Below are 24,214 nucleotides of genomic sequence, written 5' to 3'. Positions count from 1 at the left end.
ACATGACTGGTTCCTGTACGGCCAGAGACTGGCTTCTTCAGAGAAGACCAGGGACAAGGTGGCAGTGAGAACTGGCAGGTAAGTACAAGGGTAAAATGACATAACAAGTGATGCTAATAAAAAAACACTGGTGGTAGTTCCTTATAAAGAATACATACAAATAATGTGGTACATTACATTAGAAAACATACCGGCTGTCCTTGCCACCATGAAGCATTAAATTTATCATTTCCAGAAAGGGAGAAAAACCTGTTCATGTTGACATCATACATGCTATTGTCAATAATACCATTGGACTCTGGATACAAACCCTAAGAAAGAATATGGAAATAGAAATGCATCAGTATGTTTTTGTAAAATATGCAAACTTCTTTATGTAAAGCATTTGTGCAATCTTGCTAGTAGATTAAGAAATTGGTTTGAATATTGTCTTTAAATACATGAATACGTATAAGAGATGCAACCTATATATTACAACTAATGGCAAGTTAGTGAACAGTGGCATATTTGGGCTTACTTTGCTTTCAAAAATTAGCTGTGTAAGCAACATACTTATCATTCATGCTCCCCTAGGACAGTACCTTCAGCCACTTCCTACACAGCTATCAACCTTACTCTGAGCATTGGGACAGTTTAAGGAGGTCATGCTGGGTTGGCACACTCCTTCCCAGTGTAAATGGGCCAGTTGAAGAGATCTCCCTTGTAGCTCACCCACTAGGCAATGGTACACGAAGGAGCCCGGTTGCCAAACATGGCAGCGTGTTGCCTTAGACCTAGCTGTACCAAAATATGCCAAAGTATACATCTTTTTTTCTAATCTTTACTTGAATCATCTCAGAACATCTATAATATTAGTTGCTGAAAACAACTTTATAAGGTTAGCACAACAGAAGACATTGAGAGGAATCCATTAAACAAGGGCAATCACACAGTTTGCAATCTGACCCATTAATTGTGCAGTCGTGAAGTTTTACAAACAAAGACATTTTGTTTAGTAAGAACTAATATGTGTCATGTCATGTGGCTGGCACAAATACCCAACAGGTTTTTTTTAGGTTAGGTGTTTTGATTAGCAGTGTTTTTAGTTTGGGCAATGCTCTCAGGGCCTACCCCTGGATCGCAATCCTCTCTACTGAGCACCAGGATTCTATGTCCTATCCTGACATTCTACCTCAGATGGACACGCAGCTGGTTACAGCTACCTCCCCCATTTTAGGCCTAGTTTACACTACTGGCCTTGATTTGATCTCTGGTCATTATATCTCACTGCTTTTTACTTTTGTACTTTACTGCAATATTATAAAATAAGAACATAAAAAATAAACAACAACATTCTGAAAACATTTTGTAGAAGGCAGTCCATGCACTATCCTTAGTTTAACCACCAATTCACATGGATGCCTGTTTAGTATGAAGTCACTGTCCTAATCAGTTCATCATGAGTATGATCTGTTGAACTCAATTCAGGAATACTCTTAAGGAAAATTCTATAGAATTCTACAGTCACAAGTAGATTTTGTGAATACAAGCTGAAAAACTGGCTTTAACTCAGCGTCCCAGCTCCATGCAACCGCTCATCAATTTGGCACATTGTTTAGATCATGCCATTAAACCTACCAAATGTTTGCACTCTGTTATGAAGACCTTAACAAAACACACAGTGTAGGATAGGTTAATTACACAATATAGCACTGAAGAGGTTAAGCACACACATGGAAATGTTGCACTTCAGCACTGAAGTGGCTAACTACTTATGGGAAGATTACATTTCAGCAAAAGGTTAACCACACACACACACACACACTCACACACACACACACACATGCACATGAGGGGGGTGCATTGAAAAGTTTAGCTAGACAGGGTAAACTGCAGGTCTAGATTAGGGCACGGCAGCACTACTCCAATTCTTGGAATACAGGTCAGAAATTCTGTGTATCCCTGCCTGAAAAAGAGTAGTTCATTTTTTGCTTAAAGTAGGATATCGAAAATACTGGGGCCTGTTTTTTTCCCTCAAAGACTGAGTTCTGCAGCTCTGGGTTAGGATTGTTGATATGCTTCAGGAATACTTTTTTCATTAATTACAATGTATCTGTTATACTGTATTTGTCAATAAACACCAGCAATATCAGCTTCTGCAGTTAGATGACCCCCAGCTGTGTCCTTGATTCTGCTAGGGTATCCAAAGAACAACTGGCATGCTACAATATCCAAGCAGACCAAATACTGTCCAGTTGGCACTGGTGCTTGCTTGATGCTTGCTTGATGCTTAAAAAGGACTCTCCAAGTTACCAGGCAGCCTCCTGAGTTATGAATGCATATTACTTTGTAAGGACTATCATATGCATTCAATTAAACCACAAAACTAATAAAGAACTTACTTTAGGGAGAAGCCATACCTTCAGAACTGAAGAAGAACGAGCCCTCCATGATCTGAAGTTTCATGGTCTGATGGGCTGCTTGAAGGAAAGTGCTCCCATTCAAATCTCAAATCAATCCCATTAACCTCCAAAGAAAAAGGCTCTCCAAGCCAGAGCTAGAAGTGACTGGAGTATCTCTTGCACAGCAAATAGCTGGTGGTGGGTCAAATGCATTACGGTAGATTCTACATGACACCTCCCCCTCATGCCAATTTAATGAGACCACTCAGGTATCATGTGAAGGGTTCAGTGTCCTTTTAAAGAATACATTATTCTTGTTTTCAACCAGATGTGCATTGTGGAATGATAGAAACTGACAGCTGTCATTTCACTTGATCTGTTTCTTTGTTGAAGTGTTTATATCCCTATTAAACACAAACCAAATAATTAATTTGGAATTCAGACTTACAGTAACAATGGTGTAGTGGTTAGGGAAGGTTTTGGTTGGATACACTGCTCTCATATACTTAGAATGAGTTCCACAATTCTCTGTAAACATAAAATAAATAGTTAATAAGGAAACAACCACATATTGCTAAACAATCAACAGAAGGTCTAGCAGTGACATGACCCATGATACAAATTTTCTGCCACACTCACACTTTTTTCTTCTGGATTAGAGGACAATGCAAGATTTTACTTAAGATTACATAATTAAGGCCTAGTTACAGTATTATTATTTTCACATGTATTCACATCATAGAGTGATAAGAGTGACAAATTATTATCTATAATAATCGGTAAAGTGTATCTGTGCATGCCTCCCCAAATGGCTACCTATGCCTGAGTAATAACTTAAGAAATATTTATTTACACAATATATACATATATATATAAGCATTATTTAAAAAACTTATCTACAGACACCAGACAAGCTAGAAGGCTTGTCTTTTCCCTCAGAAATCTCATGGTGCTGCCACAACCACAAGGGATTGTGGGTAGGCACATGCAAATAATGTAAACAATGATCACCTTTTGCCTCTATATAGTAATTGCCAGCTGTACAAGACAGCCTTTAGACAAAACTCGGGTAAGAGGTGCAATAGCCAGATCACCACTCATGGACAGCTGTTTTGTCCTTAATGGGACTCGTCAGCATGAGGTTGTGATACTGACTTAATACTTGAGGCTTGTGGAAGCACCAGAAATACCAATAACAAAAGTTATGGTGGGTAGAGGTGATGGAAAACCCTTCCACTTAAAATTAAGGGGGTAGTAGAAGCATTATTAAACACTCATCTACAGACACCAGACAAGCCAGAAGGCTTCTACTACCCCCTATACATTTTCTGTTGCTTAAAGACACAATATTGAGACCGATGTGTATGAGTGTATCAGCATTTTACATTTATGTTGTGGGTTATTAAACAGGGATGCTTGGGAGGTATACCCCCAATACAGCAAGTCTGCAAAACCTTGACTCAGGTCCTGTCTTAATTCCAGAAGACCCAGGCACCTAGACTGGGGAGGGTGCATCTGGGGGGGTTCACACAAGAACTATGAGCCTACATTGGTATTCTGAATATAGAAAGGAAAAGGCATGGATTGTGTGAAGGGGTAAAAGACAAAGAAGGCTCCAGTGAGCATGAAGGAAAAAGTGGCAGAATGTCTTAGCATGACACAAATGTATATATTTTTAATAAATGAATCAAAGTTTCCAGAGCTCATAATCTTCTGGCTCTCCTACCAATTAAACCATGGCTCCAACCTCCACACAACAAGGGACATCTGCACCATTTCTGTAGACTAGGCAGATGTCTAGAATGCTGGCCCGGTGAGAGATGCTAAGACTATGCTATTTCTCTTTCCTTGAGCACTTATGTGAATACAGGAGACCACTCAAAACACATAATCATGAGTGTGAACAATAGCTTCCTCGTTGAAAGAAAACAATCCATGTTAGGTAAAAATAACAAAAAAGAGCTACTCACTTAGTTTTTCAATGTTTGGCATTAAATAACTCCATGTTTGCAAATACTCTGCACGAAATCCATCCAGTGAAAAAAGGATAACAGGTGGGATATCAAAACTATAAAAACACAAGCAAGTCAGTATTTGTAGTTCAGCAAGGGAAACTGAACAGACACATTGACAGAATATTGTTATCAGTGTTTAATATTGACACCTGTAGAGAGATTATAAGACTTGGATACACTGCTTGACTGGTATGTGGATCAGATGAAAAACAAAAATATACCAAGTTCTCAATACAAATAAACAATAAATTATTTAACATATATTTGTCATTTGCAAGACCTATCTATATGTGCGTGTGTGTGTAATGGCTTACAATGTGGGATCCAGATGAATAATAATATACTTCAAATATGGTAATACCAAATATTATACAGAATCACAACTATCTAGTAACACAATATTGATGAATTAAACTTCAGGCAGTGAAGTTTATCACAGACATAGCTCAAAGTGAGGATTAATTATCGCGATAAGGTTTTAACATTTTTGGTATCTATTATGCAGTTAGTCAGCATAGGTTATATACAAACAGAAATTTGGAAAACCAATAGCCATTTTAAGCCCCCCCCCCTTAATTCATAATGCACCTTACTTATAGATATGCCACTCTGCCCCCAGATTTGCCACTCTGCCCCCCAGATATGCTTTATGTCCCCTGATATGGCACTTTGCCCCCCAGATATGCTTTATATCCCCCTGATATGCCACTCTGTTCCACTGAAATGCCCCTCTGCCCCCTCTGATATGCTTTATGCCCCTAGATATGCCACTCTACCCCTAGATATACCACTCTGCTGCCTCTCCTGATATGCTTTATGCCCCCCTCGAAATGCCACTCTGCCCCCCCGACTTACCAATGCATCACCAGACTCTGCATGTCCCGGGCGTCGATAGACAGCACCCCAATTAAAGACTTAAAGTGTGTGTGGGGGGGTGCGGCCTATATGTGCGGGCCAATACGGTATATGTGTGTGTATATATATATATATATATATATATATATATATATATCAGGTCCCATCCAGGCTGCGGAGCTGCATGTTTTTAGTTTCCCTTGTCTTGCAACTGTTCTCCCTTCGCTGTAATCCATTCCTGGATTTCCTTATGCTTTGTACTGTGCTTCTGACTCCTTGATTCCTTGATTATAAGATGTGCCCCACCCATTATGTTTGTCTCAGTCTGCATCTACAGGTATGTCTCTCTGATATGTGTTTAGTTTGTTTAATACTTCAGTAGGCAGGTTTTGGGTTAGGACCCACCGAATATTGGAGTACTTTAGCGTACTGGTGGGCTAAGCATACTATGGCCATAAGATGTGACTAAATCTCTACTTGTTATCATATAGTCCTAGGCTAGTCTTGTATTTATGTGTGTAGCCTGTCCCTGTAACCTGTATTCCTCATTCTGCAATTCCATCTTTGGGCGCTCTGGGTCATTACAGTCATCTGTATGGACCCAGTTACGTGACAATATATACATATTCTTGTGTGTGTGCATGTGTATCTCTGTGTGTGTGTAATTGTGTAAGTGGGGTGAGATGGAATGTGTATTAGTGAGTATGAATAAGTGTGTGTAATTTGTGTGTGTCTACATATGTTGTTTACATATGTATGTTGGAAGGGGGGGCAAGGGGCAAAGAAGGCACAGACCAGTTGTGTGGGGGCAATGAAGGCACAGACCAGCTGTTGAAGTTGGGGGGCCCGGGGAAATTTTTCACACCAGAGTCCTGTGGTTTCTAGTTTGACATGATATATCAATCAATCATTTGTTTTAGTATGGTGATTGGTAAAGGTCAGTGTGTTTTGGATGGAATTATTCATTGCCCACAGAGCTTGTTGGAGTATGCTACATGACAAATCTGCTTTGATGAAAGTTGCCAGTCTGCCCAGGCATGACGCTACAGAAGGCATCAAAGTTATTTAATACTGCCAACATCTCAGACGTTTCCTCTTGGCAAATGACTTATGCACACACTGTGAGTAAGACATTGTGCAAGGTTCCACTGAACAGGAAACTATTTGATGCAAACACTCATAAACTACTAATCTTAGTCCATTAAAAAAAACAAAAACAACTTACCCTTCAGGGCACTGGGGATTTGTACTTGTTGGACACTCGTCTACTGCCCAGGGTGTGTCGCCTATAAACCATAGTGCAGAATAATACTGATACAGGATTCAAATAAGGTCATGTTTAAGTCAAACCAGTTTTGTTTACAAATCCTTTGTTTCCTACGTAATTTACAAAGACATGTAAATTGTTCTCCTGAACTCAAATATACCCATTCCTTTTTAAAACATAGTTTATTTTCTTGTTGAAAGCAACACGTTCAGCAGGGCCTCTTGATCCAGTCTGCCTGCACTGCTCTGGCTGCCAATCTCTGACAGAAGGGGCATTACCTTTAACACCTTCTAGTTTAAAAGGGACTTTACTCCCTCACACATCATCCCAATCACACCTATTACACATCATAATTTACTCCCCATCATTGGAAATTACTGTGTATTTTGTCTGTAAAGCTTTGCTGTTTCACTAACATGAGCTTAAAATGGCAGGTTGAGGTGGCTGTAAGTGGTCAGTCTGCTGTGATACATAGAAGGAATCACAGGGTGGTTTCTAGGAAACTGTAGTATTTCAATAAACACAATTTTTAAGTGACAAACAATGGCTAAATGATGGCGCACATGTCTGGCGATATTTTATGAGCCCCCCAAAGTGAAACAGCACCTTTACATATAAATTATGTGACTAATAACTTCTATTAAATATGTAATTTTTACCTTTGCAAACTTCTTTGTAATTAGTACAACAATCTCCTTTTTCCAAGCAGTCGTCTGAACATGAGCAATGGCTGCCTAGTATCCTCTTCTCAGCACATCGAACTCTGCTGCAAGTCCATACCTCCTCTACGAATCAAATGCCCTTTAGTTAAACCGTAGTAAATAAGGCAGGTAAAACAACCCTACTGTGACCTTACCCTTTCTCCATATTGGTAGAATATGGAGAAAGGGTAGAAACCTGGGGGGATGACTTCAACAAATAAGATCTTAGCCACAACCAGAGTAAACATTCTGGATTTAGGTGATTCTTCATAAAGTCTTCAGTTTGTTTTGGTAATAAACCAAGACATTGAAGTCAATCTTTGTAAGGATCAGTTTGACAGACATTGCAAACTAATTGAAAAGTTTGAGGAGTACCTTTATTAACATAGCAACCAACTGAACAGTATGTTGATAGGACCATTCCATTGATTGCTTTGGTAATAGTAGGACTTTTGAGACTCTGCACCACAGACATTTTCAAAGCATAACTCTGCACCACAATTACCTAGTACGGATAAGAAGCGTTTTACATAATTAAAATGAGTTAATCTATGTGCTAGAGTGTAAGGAAAATTTTAATGAACCATAGTTGATGAGCCAAGTTCATCTTGATGGTTCAAGCTAAAAAATCTCATCCTTTCACTGCACCATCTAAATCTATTGCGGGTACCATCAGCTCTGACATGGATGTATAGGACACAATATGAATTCTCAATTCGGATACCACTGCCATTGCTTTCACAAGAAGACTGAATAAATCTTATAGCAGAAACTCAATATAAAACTAGTCTATACTTACTTGGTTTAATGCAAAGGTCGTCATAATCAAAGCAGCAGTTTCCTTGCTCTATGCATTGTTGATCACAGCGACAATCACCATCTTTCCCAGAATATGCATCATAGCATCTGTTCCTGCATGTTACTAACAGAGCAAAGGATAATGTATATATTAAAAGTCATACTTCACTTTTTAAAAGATTTACTATCTTTCTCTATATCAGATATACAATTTAGATCTCCCGCTATAATTAATATCCCTTTTGAAAAATTTTCAATTACTTCCATAGATTTATTTATAAATCTTGTTGATCCCTCAGAAGGAGAAGCAGAATGTATGTGAGGGAATAAGTATGAGAAATGTATGAAGAGTATTACGGGATTTAATTTTGATACCATCTCGATAATGTAATATATTGTATTCTTTGTATACTCTTTAATACTTTATGAATGAAGTTGATTTTTTGTCTGTTTTAATGTTCTTAAATGAAATATTTAATAAAGAATGAATTTAAAAAAAAAAAAAGTCATACTTCACGTGGCCTAAACATTATTTGCACTAGTATATTTACCCCTTAAGGACTAAGGATGTTTGCAGAGCCCAGAATCATTGAGGAAAGGGTTAATATGCTGTTTTTTCAGTTATTAGCGGTCATTTTTTCCTCTCCCATTTAGTGTAGCCACACAAGTTATATATTGTTTTTTTTCAGGTACTATTTTTTTATCATATCATCTAATTTCCTATAAAAAAAATATGATGAAAAAAAAAAAACACTCATCTTAAAAAGCTAGATTCTACTATTGCCCTACTATTGATTTTAGAAATCCCCAATGTTTTTTTTTTTAATTTTTTCTGCAAGTTATTAGGTAATAGGTACAAGTAGCCTTTTGCTACTTTAAAAAACATTTTTTTCCAAATCTGGTTATTCTGCCCCATGTGCTATTTCAGGTATCTTTGAAGGAGGCCAATGCAATTTACCCCATCAAACCATATATATATAGACACCCCAATGTATTTAAAATGCTGGTATTTTAACCATTTTCATGTACTTATTTTACCACCAGCCTTTGTCAAAATTTGTGGTAGTACTATTTTTATTTTTTTTCACACAAATTGTACTGGTATATGTCAAATAACACCCTACAGTGAGTACAGTTGTTTGGGGGCTAAAAGGCCACATTTGGGAGATGTGTTTTTTCCATTTTGGTCAGTCTGTGCCTATGCCCTATCTTTGAACCAAGCCATTCCAATTTACACCATCAAACCATTCATTTATTTTAAAGTAGACACCTCTTGGGTATTTGAAATGCTTTTTTTTTTACTTTTTCCATGTCCAATTTTTGGAAAGATAAAGTGCTAATTTTAGCACTTGCTCATAATAATAACCTTTTATTTTTTTTTATTATTTTTTGACTTTTTTTACATTTTGCTTGAACTGGATGGTTCCCCTGGTGGTGACATCACTGCATAATTATTTCTAAATGTCACCACATTTTATTTTATTTTTAGCTATTTTTATTTTTTGTCCATTATTTTTTACCCCTCTCGGTAGCGGTCCTGGGGTGGGTGTTTGGTGTGGCTGAATGCCTCGCTATGGAGACGTCTCAAAGACACCATTGAAGCTTAGGAGGTGATCGTTGGTCGCCTTTTTTTTATTGCACATATTAAATCATACTGTAATTCAAAGAAAAAAAGAGAGGAAAAGTATTCAAGATATTTTGATCGACCATTAATGGCAATATTTACCTAAAGCTGGTACAGGAACATCTTGAACTGTATCCTTTCTTAACCCCAGTCCTAGTCCTAATCCAAGTGACATGACTACCAGGGCAACAAAAAGCACCTGAAACATGAGGGAACACACATGTATATATAGTCAACTAAACAACTACTTATAATTGGACACATTACATAACACGTATTAGCATTGTTAAAGTACAATGATGGGATCCATTTTGTGTCAACTTAAAAATCCAGGCTAATGCAACTACATGTCATGGAAATGTCACTCTAAGCTTTTTGATGGTACTCCTTATTGAATATTCAGACCATTAAATGGTAACTAATATGTTAATCCATAATATTGAATTATAACATAGCTATATATAGTAACAGTACATTGTATTACATCTAAACCTATGGCAATCTAGTTTTAGACTGACTTCTTGCCCCAACATTTCTATTCCTTTCAAATACATTTCCCTCTTGTACCTTGTTGAATCACTTCATGGAGTTAAAGGTGTGACAGAATGACCTGTCATACAGGGCCCCCAAGGTACTCAGAGATGGCTCCAATCTGGCTGCCAAACAAAGATAGCAGATAGGTAGGGACTCCATTAATAGGATTGCTGCCAGGTGAATTGAAGGTTGGGTTGTATACATGTATCTGTTTATCTATGTTAATGCAATTCTGCATGCTGACTGGTGCTGGAAGTGATTTTGGAGACAATAGGAGGATACAGCTGGGTGATCTCTGGGAGTGACTACAGCTCTCTTGGTGAACCTGTTACAAAAGGTTACCACTCCCTCTGTTTTTTCTCACATCCAAGCTCTACATGGTGAGATTATTTAGAGTTTCCTGATTTTTTAACCTTTTTAACAATTCATTGTTTAAGTAGCTTTCTCTAAACTCTCTCTCCAGAATGTCAATATTGTCCTGAAGATTTGGTCTCCAAAACATTACACAATAATCTAGATGGGGTCTGACAAGACATCTGTAATGTGGCATAACTAATACCCTTTTCCTACTAAAACTGTATCTAGCTATAAATAACGGAAGGCTCCGTGCCCTGGGGGCCAGCTTCCTCCTTACATACTATGGGTCCTGGCCTTGGAAGGGGTTCTGTTTTTGGGGAGGTGGGTACAGGGGATCCATTGGGACTACTACTTCCCCCTGGTACAGAGTGCCACATTTCTGCAATTACTCTAAAAACTGTGGAGCTTGGGCAATGATTTGGGGCACCTGCATTTTGGGAGTGTGTTTATCTGAGGTGTGTTACTCTCCATCGGGTCAGGACTTATAGGACAGAGACCTCCATGGCCAGTATTTGCACAAAGATGTGATATCCGGCAGGTTTCAGTCAGGGAACTGCTCGTGTTTACCTATCTTTCCTACAGACTACAATAGCGACCTTTACTGGGCTGAGGTGGGCAGAGTACAAATACTGAGCCATGTGCAAAGGAGGACTATGTGTGATTTGCTGTGACTATTGTATGTAAATTACCCCCTTGTACTGTTTAAACACTGGTGTGTTTTTAATAAAGCTTGGAGTGGACTGCTGTAATAACTCACTTTTCAGGACAGTATACGCATTGGACATGCCAAGCTAATGCAGCTTCCTGTAGCGGCATTCCCCTCTTCTCTACAACGCTGGTTCTGTCTGGCGCTGTCTATCACAAGTCAGGAGATGCGTTCAAACAGATCTCCCAAACAGCTAATAGCGGGGAGTGGGGGAAACGATCAAATTCACATGGGAGCATTTTTCAGAACCTCACCATGCATTTGCAAGGGGGATGCAATGTCAATTTAAAAGGATAACTCAGCTATCTTTTGCATTATATATACTCATTTCACCATTTTCAATAAAAAAGATAGCGTTCACTTCTCTCTTCTAACATATGCATTTTCCTTCAAGTGACAAAATTATGTAACCCAAAAAATTAAGGACTATACACCTTTCACAAGACAAAAACCCGTTAGAAACAGTGAATTAATTTTCCCTGTTACTTCCCGGTAGCAGGCGCTAAGAGATAGCTCCACCTATCCAGTAAATACAAAAAGGTCAATTAAGGAAAACCAAATGTTATTATGAAGAGACAAACAAACTGCTATCGGGAAGTGACGAGGAAGACAAATTGTCAAGTAAGAATTCATTGTTTCTATGTCACTCCAGGTAGCAGACATTAGTAGATATAACAAATCTACAGAGTGTGCTCTGAAACCACAGCTTGCAACACTAACATTTGGCATCTTCAGTAAACAAGGTCTTTAGCCAATAATGCTTGATGATGGTATGGTCATTCTTCCAAATTGCTGCTCTGCAGGTCTGGTCCATGGAAACCCAGGCTGTCTCCACCTAAAACGTTGAGACAGGACTAGTGGAGTAAGCTCTAAGTGCCTGGGGAGGTTCTTTCCCAACACCCTTGTAAGTTTCTGAAATAGCCAGCACTATCCAATGCACAATGTGCATATTTAGAATAACTGGTGAAAGACACTCATGAAACCCCAGCTGTAAAAAGTCCAGAATCTGGTTAACAGAGATGTCATCTGGCTGAATCTGCCTGACCCAACACCAAGCACTGAAGCTTTTCCATATCTTGCCATAACGCAGGTAGGTAACCTTCTTTCTGCTTTGCATCATATTCAACTTGCTGGATTTGGATGAAATATCGGTCCCTGCTGCAGCAGGTCCAGCGTAACTTCCAATGTAATGGGTCTGGTCACTAACAGATGAATCAGCTCTGATTACCAATTCCTCTTGAGCTAATATGACAGGTAGAGGAGGAAACACGTAGCCCACTCTAAAGCTCCACTTCGAGAAAAAGCATCCAGAGCCAAGGACTGACGGAGAAGAAAATGATCAATCTTTCTGTTGACTGCCATGAGGTTTATGTCTGGCATACCTTAAACCTTGGAGATCTGCAGGAAGGTATACTCCATTCCCAGGGCAGACACTTTGCTGATGTAAACCGCTGACAGAGGAGAAACAAACATTCACTTCAGCCCATCTACCTATGGGAGGAACAAGGTCTACAAACTGTAAACTTCTTGTACCTCTGTCTGTTCAGATAGGCCAGTACAGTGGCATTGACGGAAAGTACTTTTATCACCTTCTCGTGATGTCTGACATGCTAGGACCATAGAGCTCCCCAAACTGTGAGAAGTTCCAGGAGAATGATGTGAAGCGGACCCAGGGTGACCAATGACTCTGCAGAAAAACACATTCCAGGGAGGCTCACCAGCCATAGCATCTGTCAGGACTCGGGTGATCAGGTTGGGTAGGAGCCCATGCGCAGGGAATACTTGGGGTTCAGTCTGTAACCCACGGTGCATGATTATGCAAACAAAGACACCACCAGCAGAAATCCAGGTAATGCAGTGTATTTTATGTATAACAGGACCAGCAAATAAGGGTAATACATTCTAAGCAAGAAACCGGACGTATGGCAAAATAAAATACTGGTAATAAGTCTTTTGGCAGGGAGCCCACTTGGAAGGGCACGAAAGGCACACAGCCTGCTTGGAAGGGTACGAAAGGCACACAGCCCGCTTGGAAGGGTACGAAAGGCACACAGCCCGCTTGGAAGGACACAAAGCAGGGAGTCCACTTGGAAGGACACAAAACAGGGAGTCCACTTGGAAGGACACAAAACAGGGAGTCCACTTGGAAGGACACAAAACAGGGAGTCCACTTGGAAGGACACAAAACAGGGAGTCCACTTGGAAGGACACAAAACAGGGAGTCCACTTGGAAGGACACAAAACAGGGAGTCCACTTGGAAGGACACAAAGCAGGGAGTCCACTTGGAAGGACACAAAGCAGGGAGTCCACTTGGAAGGACACAAAGCAGGGAGTCCACTTGGAAGGGCACAAAGCAGGGAGTCCACTTCGAAGGACACAAAGCAAGGAGTCCACTTGGAAGGACACAAAGCAGGGAGTCCACTTGGAAGGACACAAAGCAGGGAGTCCACTTGGAAGGACACAAAGCAGGGAGTCCACTTGGAAGGACACAAAGCAGGAAGTCCACTTGGAAGGACACAAAGCAGGGAGTCCACTTGGAAGGACACAAAGCAGGTAGTCCACTTGATCAGGACACAAAGCAGGGAACCAGGAACAGTACAGGTGCAGAGCCACAGCAGGAAGGTCCATGGACTTCAATACAAAGGCCCTGAGTGAAGGGCAGAGCAGGTTCATAAAGGCAGGGTAATCCAGGTAACAAGGCCCAGCTGGATGTATGGACTAGGGACAAGGCACACCTGATCCTAGTAATGAGTTCTGAGTGCTCCAAAGGGCAGAGGGTGACCACTAGTGGTAGCAGATTTAAATGCCACAGGTATGAAAAAGCCATGGTTCAGGCAGCGAAAAAGTAGTTCCTGACAGCATCTGTGGAAATAGTTGACAAGATAGATCCAGTCCACTGAAAGCCTTGTTCTAGTCTTCTTCTTTGTAGCCACAATCTCAGAAAGTACAACCTTCTTCTCCATGGAGGAAGCTGACCTGTCCCAAACCTTTACTACAAAAACACCGGTGATGTCTCATGTGCGAAAGTGCTTGGAGTAGAAGCTGTCTGACAGAAGTCATCAGCCTTAATAGTCTTCTAAGTAGCCTCAGGCTGCGCTTGTGATTGCTTAAAACAAAGGATCTGAAGGGTTCTAAAGAGCTTCCAGCCAGGAGCCAGTCGTCCAAGTAAGGGATAACGCTGAAGCTCTAGTTGCCATTCATACAGATTTCATAGCTGCATTGCAAATGAAATCTGCGGCTCCCCTGACATTAGAAAGGGACTTGACAATTTCTCCCTCTCTGGCACCCCAAATCACTGGCACCAAACTACCACATACTGTACTCTCTTGTAGGATTATTCTACAATTTTAGGAGGACCCACAAACCCCTCTACAACTCAGATTACTTGATTATTAAATAGGGTCTGTTGTGAAGACAGTGTTGGATTATTGGATTGAGAAAAATGTCCCTGCTTTTTCCTATCAAAAACAGAAAAGGGAAAGAGAACTTTACTATGAGTGATCAGTCACAATTCAAAATAAGGAAAAAAGAGACAAATTATTCTGTTCTGGGAACCTTACATCATGAAGGTGTAGACTAAAAATACACACAGTTCTATTCACAGTGGATGACTTTGTACTTGCTAGGAGGGGCCTGCACTTTAAAAGCTTTTTTTTTGCAAAATCTTGACATCTGAGGACATGATATCTATATGCTGGATGATTTCCTTGGGTATATGTCATATGTGTGTTTCAAGTCTTGATGCCTTTGAGAATATTCCAAGCTATTATATTATGTTTTGGTTATGATTTGTTTTATTGTTTGTTTATGGCATGGATTTGTGGGTATCTAAATATATCAATAAAACTATTATGTAAGCTCCTATCCAATACCACTTAAACAGTTTCCTTTCCAATAGGACGTACCTGTATGTCCCTAAAGCTTGAGTCAAGAAGCCCATAAGGACATACAGGTACGTTCTGACTTTGTTGCATCGACAGACTGGACTCTTCTCTGTCGGCAGAAGCGTAAGCCATATCACAATATTGAGCATTCCCTTTTGGTTGGTGTTATTATTGAAACCCACCAGAAGTTCATATGAGGAGCAAATGCTCTTAATCTGGCCCTGCCTCCAGTGTGCTTCAGCCAGTTTAAATCCAGCTTGTACGCACTGTGCTCCAGCCTTGTGCAGTTTTATTTGGTTGTTATAAAACTGTGTGTCCACTGCTTTTTCAATTATCGCCAAATTAACCCTGTATTAATATGCATTATAAAGATAAAAGGCCATATTTTCTGAAAAATGCGTGGGGCCCATGTACACATACACTTCTGATAAAGTGGCCCACTGCAGAAAAAAACCTGGACACCCCTGCCATAGTATTTGCTGGATGTGCAACAATACCCTGCATTGTGGAATGTACATGTTCATTTCAGCAACACCACAAATTTGAAGTGTTCATGCTTTTTCTTCTATTTTTGTGTCTATCCAGTTCAAGCACAATGTGGACACAGGGAAGTGTGTGGTTCTCCACAAGGCCTCACCCTCTCCATATTGGATAAAACAAATAAATAATTTGCAAAAAAAGACACAGAGAAGGTCTGAAATACAATAGCAGATTTGAAAAGTTGTAGGATTTGCTCACAAGTAAACTGAAAAACTGTGCAGTTAAAAACATATACTGTACTGTACAACATCACCATTACGCACACAGACATGTTGGGGCATATTGCTTCAAACAATTGCAGGGCTCATTGAGAAATTAAGATAAATAAATACGACACCCATTTATTAGGAAATACCTCACGATATGACAATTATTTATATATTTTAATGCATATGACAAAAATACTGTGAAAAACTTATTTCAGGGCTTGGCACATCCCAAGGGCAAGGTATCCTAGTGACTCCTAGCCTCACAATATTACAAGAGCGTTATTTTAGTTTGTATGACAAACATACAGCAATAGACTTATTCGGGGGCTTGACAAATCCCAGCAGCAAGGTATCCATGAGCGGCTCTGGCTCCTAAATGCTACACAAATGTGTTCCATTCCCTTAATTATAAGTGCAGATCATACTGACTGTTACTTAGTCGGGTATATGTGGGTAAGAATATATGTATGCACTCCTGTGAACTTTCTAAATGGCTGAACCCTATATTAAGTCTTTACTACAGGCTCAATTCTAGTGTCTTGCGGAAGATAACCGCCAAAATCTTCAAATAATACTCCCTACTTTTGAAGCCGTGAATAGAGTGACCAGTATTTACTCAGGGATTTCAGCTATGAATTATCAGAAAAGCATTTATAAAACAGACACTCCATTGATTATATGCTCCAAAGAGAGAGAGAGAAAAGAGAATAGGGAAATAGGTAAATGCTAATGAGAAAGGGGAGCGATAAAGATAAATGAAAGGGAAGATGGGGAGGACAGATGTAGACTGTGAAAAAGGGAGCATATAACGTGGAACAGGAGACAGGGGATAATGAGAAAGGGAGACATAACAGAGATAGGAAAAATGGCAGGGGTAATGAGAAAGGGGAGAGACAGTGAGTTTTGAAAGTGTGTGTATGTTAGAGCAAGCAGGACTGGCAAAAGCCACCAAGGTCAGACAGGCCGGGTCAGCAACAGGACAAGTTCAGAGTATACCAAAATCAGGAGACATGAGCAGGTGAAAAACAAACCTAGTCAGTAACAGTTCCCTTCCCCGTTCCGTCAGACTCTCTACCTCGTACGCAACTTTCATAACCTCTCTGAAAACCCACCTGTTGAGGAAAGCGTACAACATTCCTTCCCATTACTCCCAACCATCATAATCAAGCCATCTGAACAATCAACAGCTTCAACACATCATTGGAACCAGATCAACTCATCCCTATCCAAGTCCTCTCCTATTGTCTCACTTCCCCCTCACTGTTGTACGCTTTCCTCAACACCGACTAGATTGTAAGCTCGCAAGAGCAGGGCCCTCCTCTCCTTTGCACCAGTTTGTTATTGTGTTATATGTGTTTTTGTATACGCTGCGGAATTTGCCGGCGCCTTATAAATAAATGTAATGTAATGTAGTCCCTTAGCAGAGAGGAGCTTCCATAGGGGAATTAAATGAACCATCTTGGAGAACCGAGTAAGGATGGTGGTAAATGAATGCGAGGAAGGTAGGTCAACTACGAAATCCGTTGATATATGTGTCCATGGTTGCTTAGGAATGGGTAATGGTACTAATTGCCCAGGAGGTAATCTATGAGGTATCTTGGTGGTGGCACGGTTAAAAGGCATATCATGGGGCAGAGTGGCATACAGGGGGTTAAAAGGTATTTCTGGAGGTGTATATATATATATATATATATATATATATATATATAAACTGCTAACAGCAATCACACTCCTATCAAGCCAAGGCAGCCAGTACATGCTGGAACCTGAGGATGATAGGAGTGTGAGTACAGCCTCCCTATGCCATGCTACCACCACCCTTACACATCCATACTAACACACACTCATTCACAAACCTTTAAATACTCATTCATTCCATTAATCACACACACACACACACACACACACACCTTACCTGAACTGCAGATCTCTCACTCGAAGACTTCTGCAGGGTCCCGGCTGTGAGTGCAACTTCTCTGGCCCCGCCCCCAGAGGAAGGAGGGGGGAGGCAGAGTTATGTGACACTCTTCTAGCTTCCTATTCTCCTGCTGCTCGCGACCAAAGCACCGGTAAGTAGCATGGCCCCAGCGGACATTTTGAGGTCTGATTAGAAGACGACCTCGATTATAAGACGAGGGGTATTTTTCAGAGCATTTGCTCTGAAAAAAACCTCGTCTTATAATCGAGCAAATACGGTAATACCCCTGGCTTCACCAGAATCAATGACGGCCTGAGCAGAGATGGACCTATCCCAAATGGTGAGAGAGATAGGTACTGTCATCCTGGAAACTTGTATATTAGAGGAGCAGCAGATAAACCTAGAGCAGGTCCCCTGATCCTCTCTAGGTGTTGTAGTTTCCAGCTTCTTGGGACAGGCACAAGCAAAATGGCCCTTATGACCACAATACAAACACAGTCCTTGTCAACGGCCAACGGCCTTCTCTTCCTCTGACAGTTTAGTAGAACCAATCTGCATGGGTTCTTCGGACGAAGGAGTGGACTTAGGAGGGGTGAATCGAGGAGCCAGACGAGGAAGGGGTCTCCTTAGGCGTTTACGTTGAGTCTGCCATTCTTGGAGCCGTGGATCAACGCAGTTGACAAGGGTGATTAATTGCTCCAGGTCAAGGGGAAAATCACGGGTAGTCAATTCGTCCTTCAGGCGTTCTGATTGGCGTTCCATTGGTAAATGAGGCCACTAATGTTTCAATATTCTATGCAACCTCAGCAGCCAGGGTCCGGAATTCAATAGCATAGTCTGACAAGCTACGGGAGCCCGAGCGGATAGCAAAGAGACTGGACGATGCAGTTTTGACTGGGGTGTGTATATGGACAGTGCATATGTGTGTGTATGGGCAGTGTATATTAGACTCATGCATTCAGACTTGTACAAACTTGTACGAATCTCTGATAACGAGGGAGATCCCTGACAAAACTGCCAAAAACGGATTGGGAAAGTGCAGACATTTTCTTAGGATTCATCCATTCGTTGCCACCCCCCATGACAAGTTGTTTTGGCACCATTACAAGCTTTTTGGGCGATCTTTGATGAGGTAAAGTGGGAAGGGACTGTGTGTGTAAGCCAAAAAAAACCTTGTTGATGGTTGTGGCTGTAATTGATGGGTCATACAAACTGTAAATGCAATTTACCCCATGAAACCATATATTTTTTAAAAACTAAACAACTCAAGTTATTTCAAATGCTGGTATTTTAACCCTTTCCCTGCACTAATTCTACTACCATCCTTTGTCAAACTTTGTGGCAGTAATTTATTTTATGTTTTGTATCACACAAATTGCACTTCAGGTGTGAATTTACGGCCCCTGGGGGGTTGTATGAATATCCAAAAATGAAGAGAGACTCCCAATTAAACAAAATAGGAAAACATCAAGAAATCAAGAAAAAGCAGAGCAGCAGGAAAGGAGATAGGGACACAGAAGAAGGTGGGGAGATACTGAGAGAGTGGGAGAGAAAGTAAGAGAGAGTGAATGAGGGTGTGACAACATATGTAATTTCTGAATTGAAAAACCCCTCTGAATTTTATCTGAACTGAATTGCGATGCTGCGTAGATAACGGGAACGGAAATCCGTAGGTTCGCTGTCAGGAGTTGAAAGTCCACAAGAGCGACTCTATTGGTTGCCGGCAGGTGCCTCCTCTATCATCAACCAATTGGTTGCAGGCGACCAATAGAGTCACTCACACGGACCATGGTCTCCCTGCTCCAAGAGTTAAAGGTCCATACGAGCAATCAGGAAACCAGATAATTAAGTGAATAATAGGCTAAGTTTAGCTGCTGCACTTTCCCCATCCATTGGACTTTGGCAAGGCGAGAGGCATATCTGATTCGCCCACTACAAACTAAAGGTCTAGCAGATTATTATGTTCTTAAAATGTCCTGCACTGGTAAGACAATAAGTTGTTTTGTCTCCCAGGAATTGTGTGTCATTATCTGACAGCTTGCAACCTCTTCTAATCATCTTGACCAAATAAACACGCCCTTTGGATTGCACTAATCTTAAAATGAACATAACACATTCCTATCAAATGTCTATTCTGTGGGAAAGTACAACTATAAAAATAAGTTTTCCCTGTAATTAAAACCTTCTATGCCCACCATCTTTGCTAATCAGTTTAGGGTTCAATGTTCAGGTAAACCATTTTAGACAACTGTGACAACGAAATATTCCGTACATGCTTAAATCTCCTCACAGTAATAACTTCTACTCTGCTGAAAGGACACAATGCAAGTTGGAGTTCCACTTTACTTAAATAATTAATATGATGGCAGACAACCATAAGTTTTTTATTTTGTTTAAAGTATTTTATAATATACTTTGTACTTACTCTGTTTCTATGAAATTACACACTAACCAGATAAAATGGGCTCAAAATAAACGGTCTCCTTAACCATTTGTCTCCAAGCCATGCAGTTTCGAAGCAATATCCATATTTTTGTTTCTTTTACGTTTGGCAGTAAGTATATATATATATATATATATATATATATATATACCGGTATATATTTACTCACAAAGTCCATTGCACACCATTCCAAGTTTCCCAAGCCTGGTGCTAGTAACCAGTAGTTTCCATATAAAGCACTTTCAAAAGATGGTCAGCACTCCAGGTCTTTAAATTACCAATTTCTCTTTATTCAAACAAAGTCGACGTTTCAGTCATTACTGACTTTCCTCAGGACATGTCCTGAGGAAAGTCAGTAATGACTGAAACGTCGACTTTGTTATATATATATATATAAATATGGAAGGGGAGAGAGTTAAAGAGAGACCTGCAATGAGCATGTATCTTTCAAACAACTGGAGTGTTTGTTCTGTAACAGAGCCAAAATACAGATACAAAAGTAGTACAACTGTATGGATTACTTATCAAAAAGTGAGAAACACTCACCACGGAGAGTATTTTGTATTTGTCCAGCTTTTTTTTCCTTTTAGGTTCACATTGCTCTAAGGTCAGCGTGGATGATTCCATTCTTGAGAAGTTTGTTGTTTTCTGACAACTTCCTAAAATCTTGGCAAGTGTTCCAGTAAGGCTGTATGGTTTTAAAAGGTAACCAAAGGTACTTTTTGTTTCCTCTTAAATAATCCCTACCTCTAATGGGAGCGGTTACATGCGAGGGACACATGGAAGACTCAAGTGTCACAAACAGATCAAAGGCTAAATTACTTTATCTGTATTCTTGGCATGGCTGTAAAAGTGATTTAGCAGGTTGCAATTTCTATGGAATAAAGCTAAAGTACATATGAAGACAATGAAGTTGAGTGAAAATATAACCTGTTTTGCTTATCCTCTTCTTATGTATACAATACTGACTTGTTCAATTCATGGTGACATGAAATGAGGCTATGCACAGAGAACCCATCCATACTCCAGCATAGTTACACTCAATGTTTAATCATTAAAAGCTGCAGTTTATGTGTAATAATTTAAACAGACAATATAAACCAGGCATGGTAGCAAGCAGCTTTACAACAGTTAAAATGAAATGTTAACTATAATGTTCCTCAGGATAGCACTTATTACCACCTAAGCTCTGGGGAAGTTGTAGTTCCATCCAAAGAGCTCCAACACTATTACCTACACACAGATATACACAACATCACTCACCCTGTAACATTTTACTTCCAACAATATTACAATTAAAATGTTTTGAGATTAAAAACAATTGGCATTAGAACTAAGGTCGGACTGGGTTCATTTGCATATGGGAAATCGTGTGCGCAATTCTGAATGTGATGGAAGCCACATCAGTTTATGACTTGATTGTTAAAGTCCGATGGACTTATAAAATAAGGTGCTGTGTACGGTAATGTAATTTAGCATTGACAAAAACCTGGTTCTATCTCATCCTTCCTTTATTGACACATTTGCATTTGATAATTTGGGTGACTTCCCTGCTTAATCACTGATCAAATACTTCATGGCAGTGTTCATTCATAGACATTTATTAGAGTGTCCTACCGGGTGATTAACATTGAATCATTATATTTACCACAGCCAACTGTTTTCGATTAAATTGGGCTATGGTAACAAAGCCTTAACCCCTGGAGTGCCAGTTACATGGGAGATAAGTAGATTGCAAAGTGGGTTCTGGTGGCTAAATATGTATCTCCTACATAGCAGAATTCCTAGGAGTGTGCCGAGTTTAGGAGTATTGTACAAGTGTACAAATTTCACTTTATATTAACTCCCACATCATAAAGATATGTGCTGCAAAGACAACGCCACACATCTCACTTCGTGAGTAAAAATAAAAGTTACACAAAATAGTGAATAAAAAACCACCCTGGTGTCTGTGCACAGAAAATAGGTACACTTCCCTTGGGTACAGAGTTTTACAATTTTCCAATAGTATCATCCAATAGTTGGGTACATAAGAAACAAACCAAAAGAAAAAGGAATAGTGTGGCATTTTTAATTTATATAACACATACACAGTAGAAGATTGATATAAATGGACCTTTAGGTAGAGGCAACTTGTTGTCGTCATATAAGCTGGTGCTCCCTTGTGGTGCAATGTTGTTACTGCATGAAGAGGGTTTAGCTCTAATCCAGTTAAGAAGGGATTCTTATCCAGTTAAAGAAAGAAGATAGCACACAAACAAGACAAAATAAAATGAATACATATTTTAATTCCAATAAAGTATATAATATATGCTTACATAAAAGATTCAGTCAGTTTTAATGGCTCAGAACTGCTCCCAGCAATGTCCTCTGATGTTAGCAGTACCAGGATTGTTGCTTCCTCTCTTGCAAATTCTCTCATGAAGCCGATGGACCGCTGTTCAGGACTCTGTGCCTTGGGCTCCTGTATGGGCCTGGGGGACAGCCTCCTCCCTACAAACTATGGGCCCTGGCCTTGGAAAGGGTTCTTTTTTTGGGGAGGTGGGTACAGGGGGGTCCATTATGACTACTTCTTCCCCCTGTTACAGAGTACCACGTTTTCCAAGTACCAGAGGCTCTAAAGACTGTGGAGCTCAGGCACAGATTTGGAGCACTTGCATTTTGGGAAGTATATTTTTTATTTTTGGGTTTATATGTGGTTTTACTCTCCATCGAGTCAGGACTTACAGGACAGAGAGCTTCATGGCCAGTATTTGCACCAAGATGTGATATCCAGCAGGTTTCAACCAGAAGTCAGGGAACCGCCCGTGTTTACCATCCTCCCCACAGACTATAATTGCGACCCCCTACCGGGCTGAGGTGGGCTGAGTGCAAATACTGAGCAGTCTGCATCAAGGAGGACCTGATGGGGAACTTTATGTGGTTTGGTGTGTCAGCTTCGGCTAGCCACAGTGCCAACGCAGTTCCGGTGCAGCAGACAAGTTCTACAGAAGTAAAATCCCTTGTCTTATCTAGAAAAATGTTTTACAGCAACTGGCCCAATGTGGTTCTTTACTAGACTCCTCACAATATGTTTATACCAATGGGGGGCAGATGATTCGCTGGATTCTTTAGGGTTCTGTTGTGTTAGAGGTTGTTGCCTATAGTTCTTCAGGGGTGTGAAAATTTAAAAAAAAAATACTACTTGTCCAAGGGACTAAAATGGTAGCCCAGTCTACTTGTCTCTCATGACAATCTATTTGTCCTAATACAAAAAATATTAATCCAAACTGTACTTAAATAAGGTCTATCTTATACCCGCTGATATGTCACTCTGCCCCCCAGATATGCCACTCTAACCCCCCAGACTTACCAATGCATCCCCAGAATTGTCCCCTGTGCTCCAGACTCCCTGGTGTCCAGTGGGGGCAGCCGGTGCACATTTGCGCCATGCGTGTAGACAATGTCTGCTGCTGCCCGGCACCGCTGGGGGTTCTATGACCAAGCACCGGAAGGTCATGTCCCAGAGGAAGTGCCAGGCAACAGCGGAGGTTGTCTACGCGCATCACACAGACATCCATGGGCTGCCAGACAGGAAGCTATAAGTCCCCTCTTAGCCCTGCCCCTTGCCCGTTCAAGGGCTAAATGTTGGGGGGGGGACACTTGATGATATGAATTGCGCATCCCTGTTCTTACTTTTTGGAGGAAAGTGTTTACTGACTCCTTATTATATACCTTTCCAAAAATAATTATCTTTTCTTTCCTGCTTTTTGATCATCTTGAGTCAAATTGCTACAATTTCTCCTTACGCGTTAAAATCAATACTGTAGTTGGTGGTTTGTTTGATACCCCATTGATTATTATTGAGGAATCCAAGAAATTTCTCTAGATGTTCAGTTGGGCCATCCCACACAAAAAATAGGTCATCAATGTACCTTTTGTACATGACCAAGTTAGATTTTCAGTTACGTTGTCCATATATAAGATCGTCCTCTGAGTGGG

General features: G+C 40.3%; 1 protein-coding gene across 1 annotated transcript in view; it reads right to left on the bottom strand.

Annotated features, from left to right (window-relative positions):
- ENPP3 (ectonucleotide pyrophosphatase/phosphodiesterase 3) overlaps nt 1–21,024 on the bottom strand; it is a 44,496-nt gene extending 23,472 nt beyond the window's left edge. The window contains exons 1-8 of the mRNA XM_053459251.1: nt 20,780–21,024; nt 9,744–9,840; nt 8,019–8,141; nt 7,178–7,303; nt 6,477–6,537; nt 4,352–4,449; nt 2,830–2,909; nt 192–311 (exon numbers count right to left, since the gene is read on the bottom strand). Coding sequence (XP_053315226.1) covers nt 192–311; nt 2,830–2,909; nt 4,352–4,449; nt 6,477–6,537; nt 7,178–7,303; nt 8,019–8,141; nt 9,744–9,840; nt 20,780–20,860 — 786 coding nt within the window. The 5' untranslated portion in view covers nt 20,861–21,024. The remainder of the gene's footprint in view (nt 1–191; nt 312–2,829; nt 2,910–4,351; nt 4,450–6,476; nt 6,538–7,177; nt 7,304–8,018; nt 8,142–9,743; nt 9,841–20,779) is intronic.
- Between the last annotated feature and the right edge of the window lie 3,190 nt (nt 21,025–24,214).

Source organism: Spea bombifrons, chromosome 3 (genome assembly GCF_027358695.1).
Source record: "Spea bombifrons isolate aSpeBom1 chromosome 3, aSpeBom1.2.pri, whole genome shotgun sequence".
In the NCBI taxonomy this organism is placed as follows: Eukaryota; Metazoa; Chordata; class Amphibia; order Anura; family Pelobatidae; genus Spea; species Spea bombifrons.
Note: the sequence above shows the minus strand (reverse complement) of the source record. Positions and strands in the feature narration are given on the sequence as shown.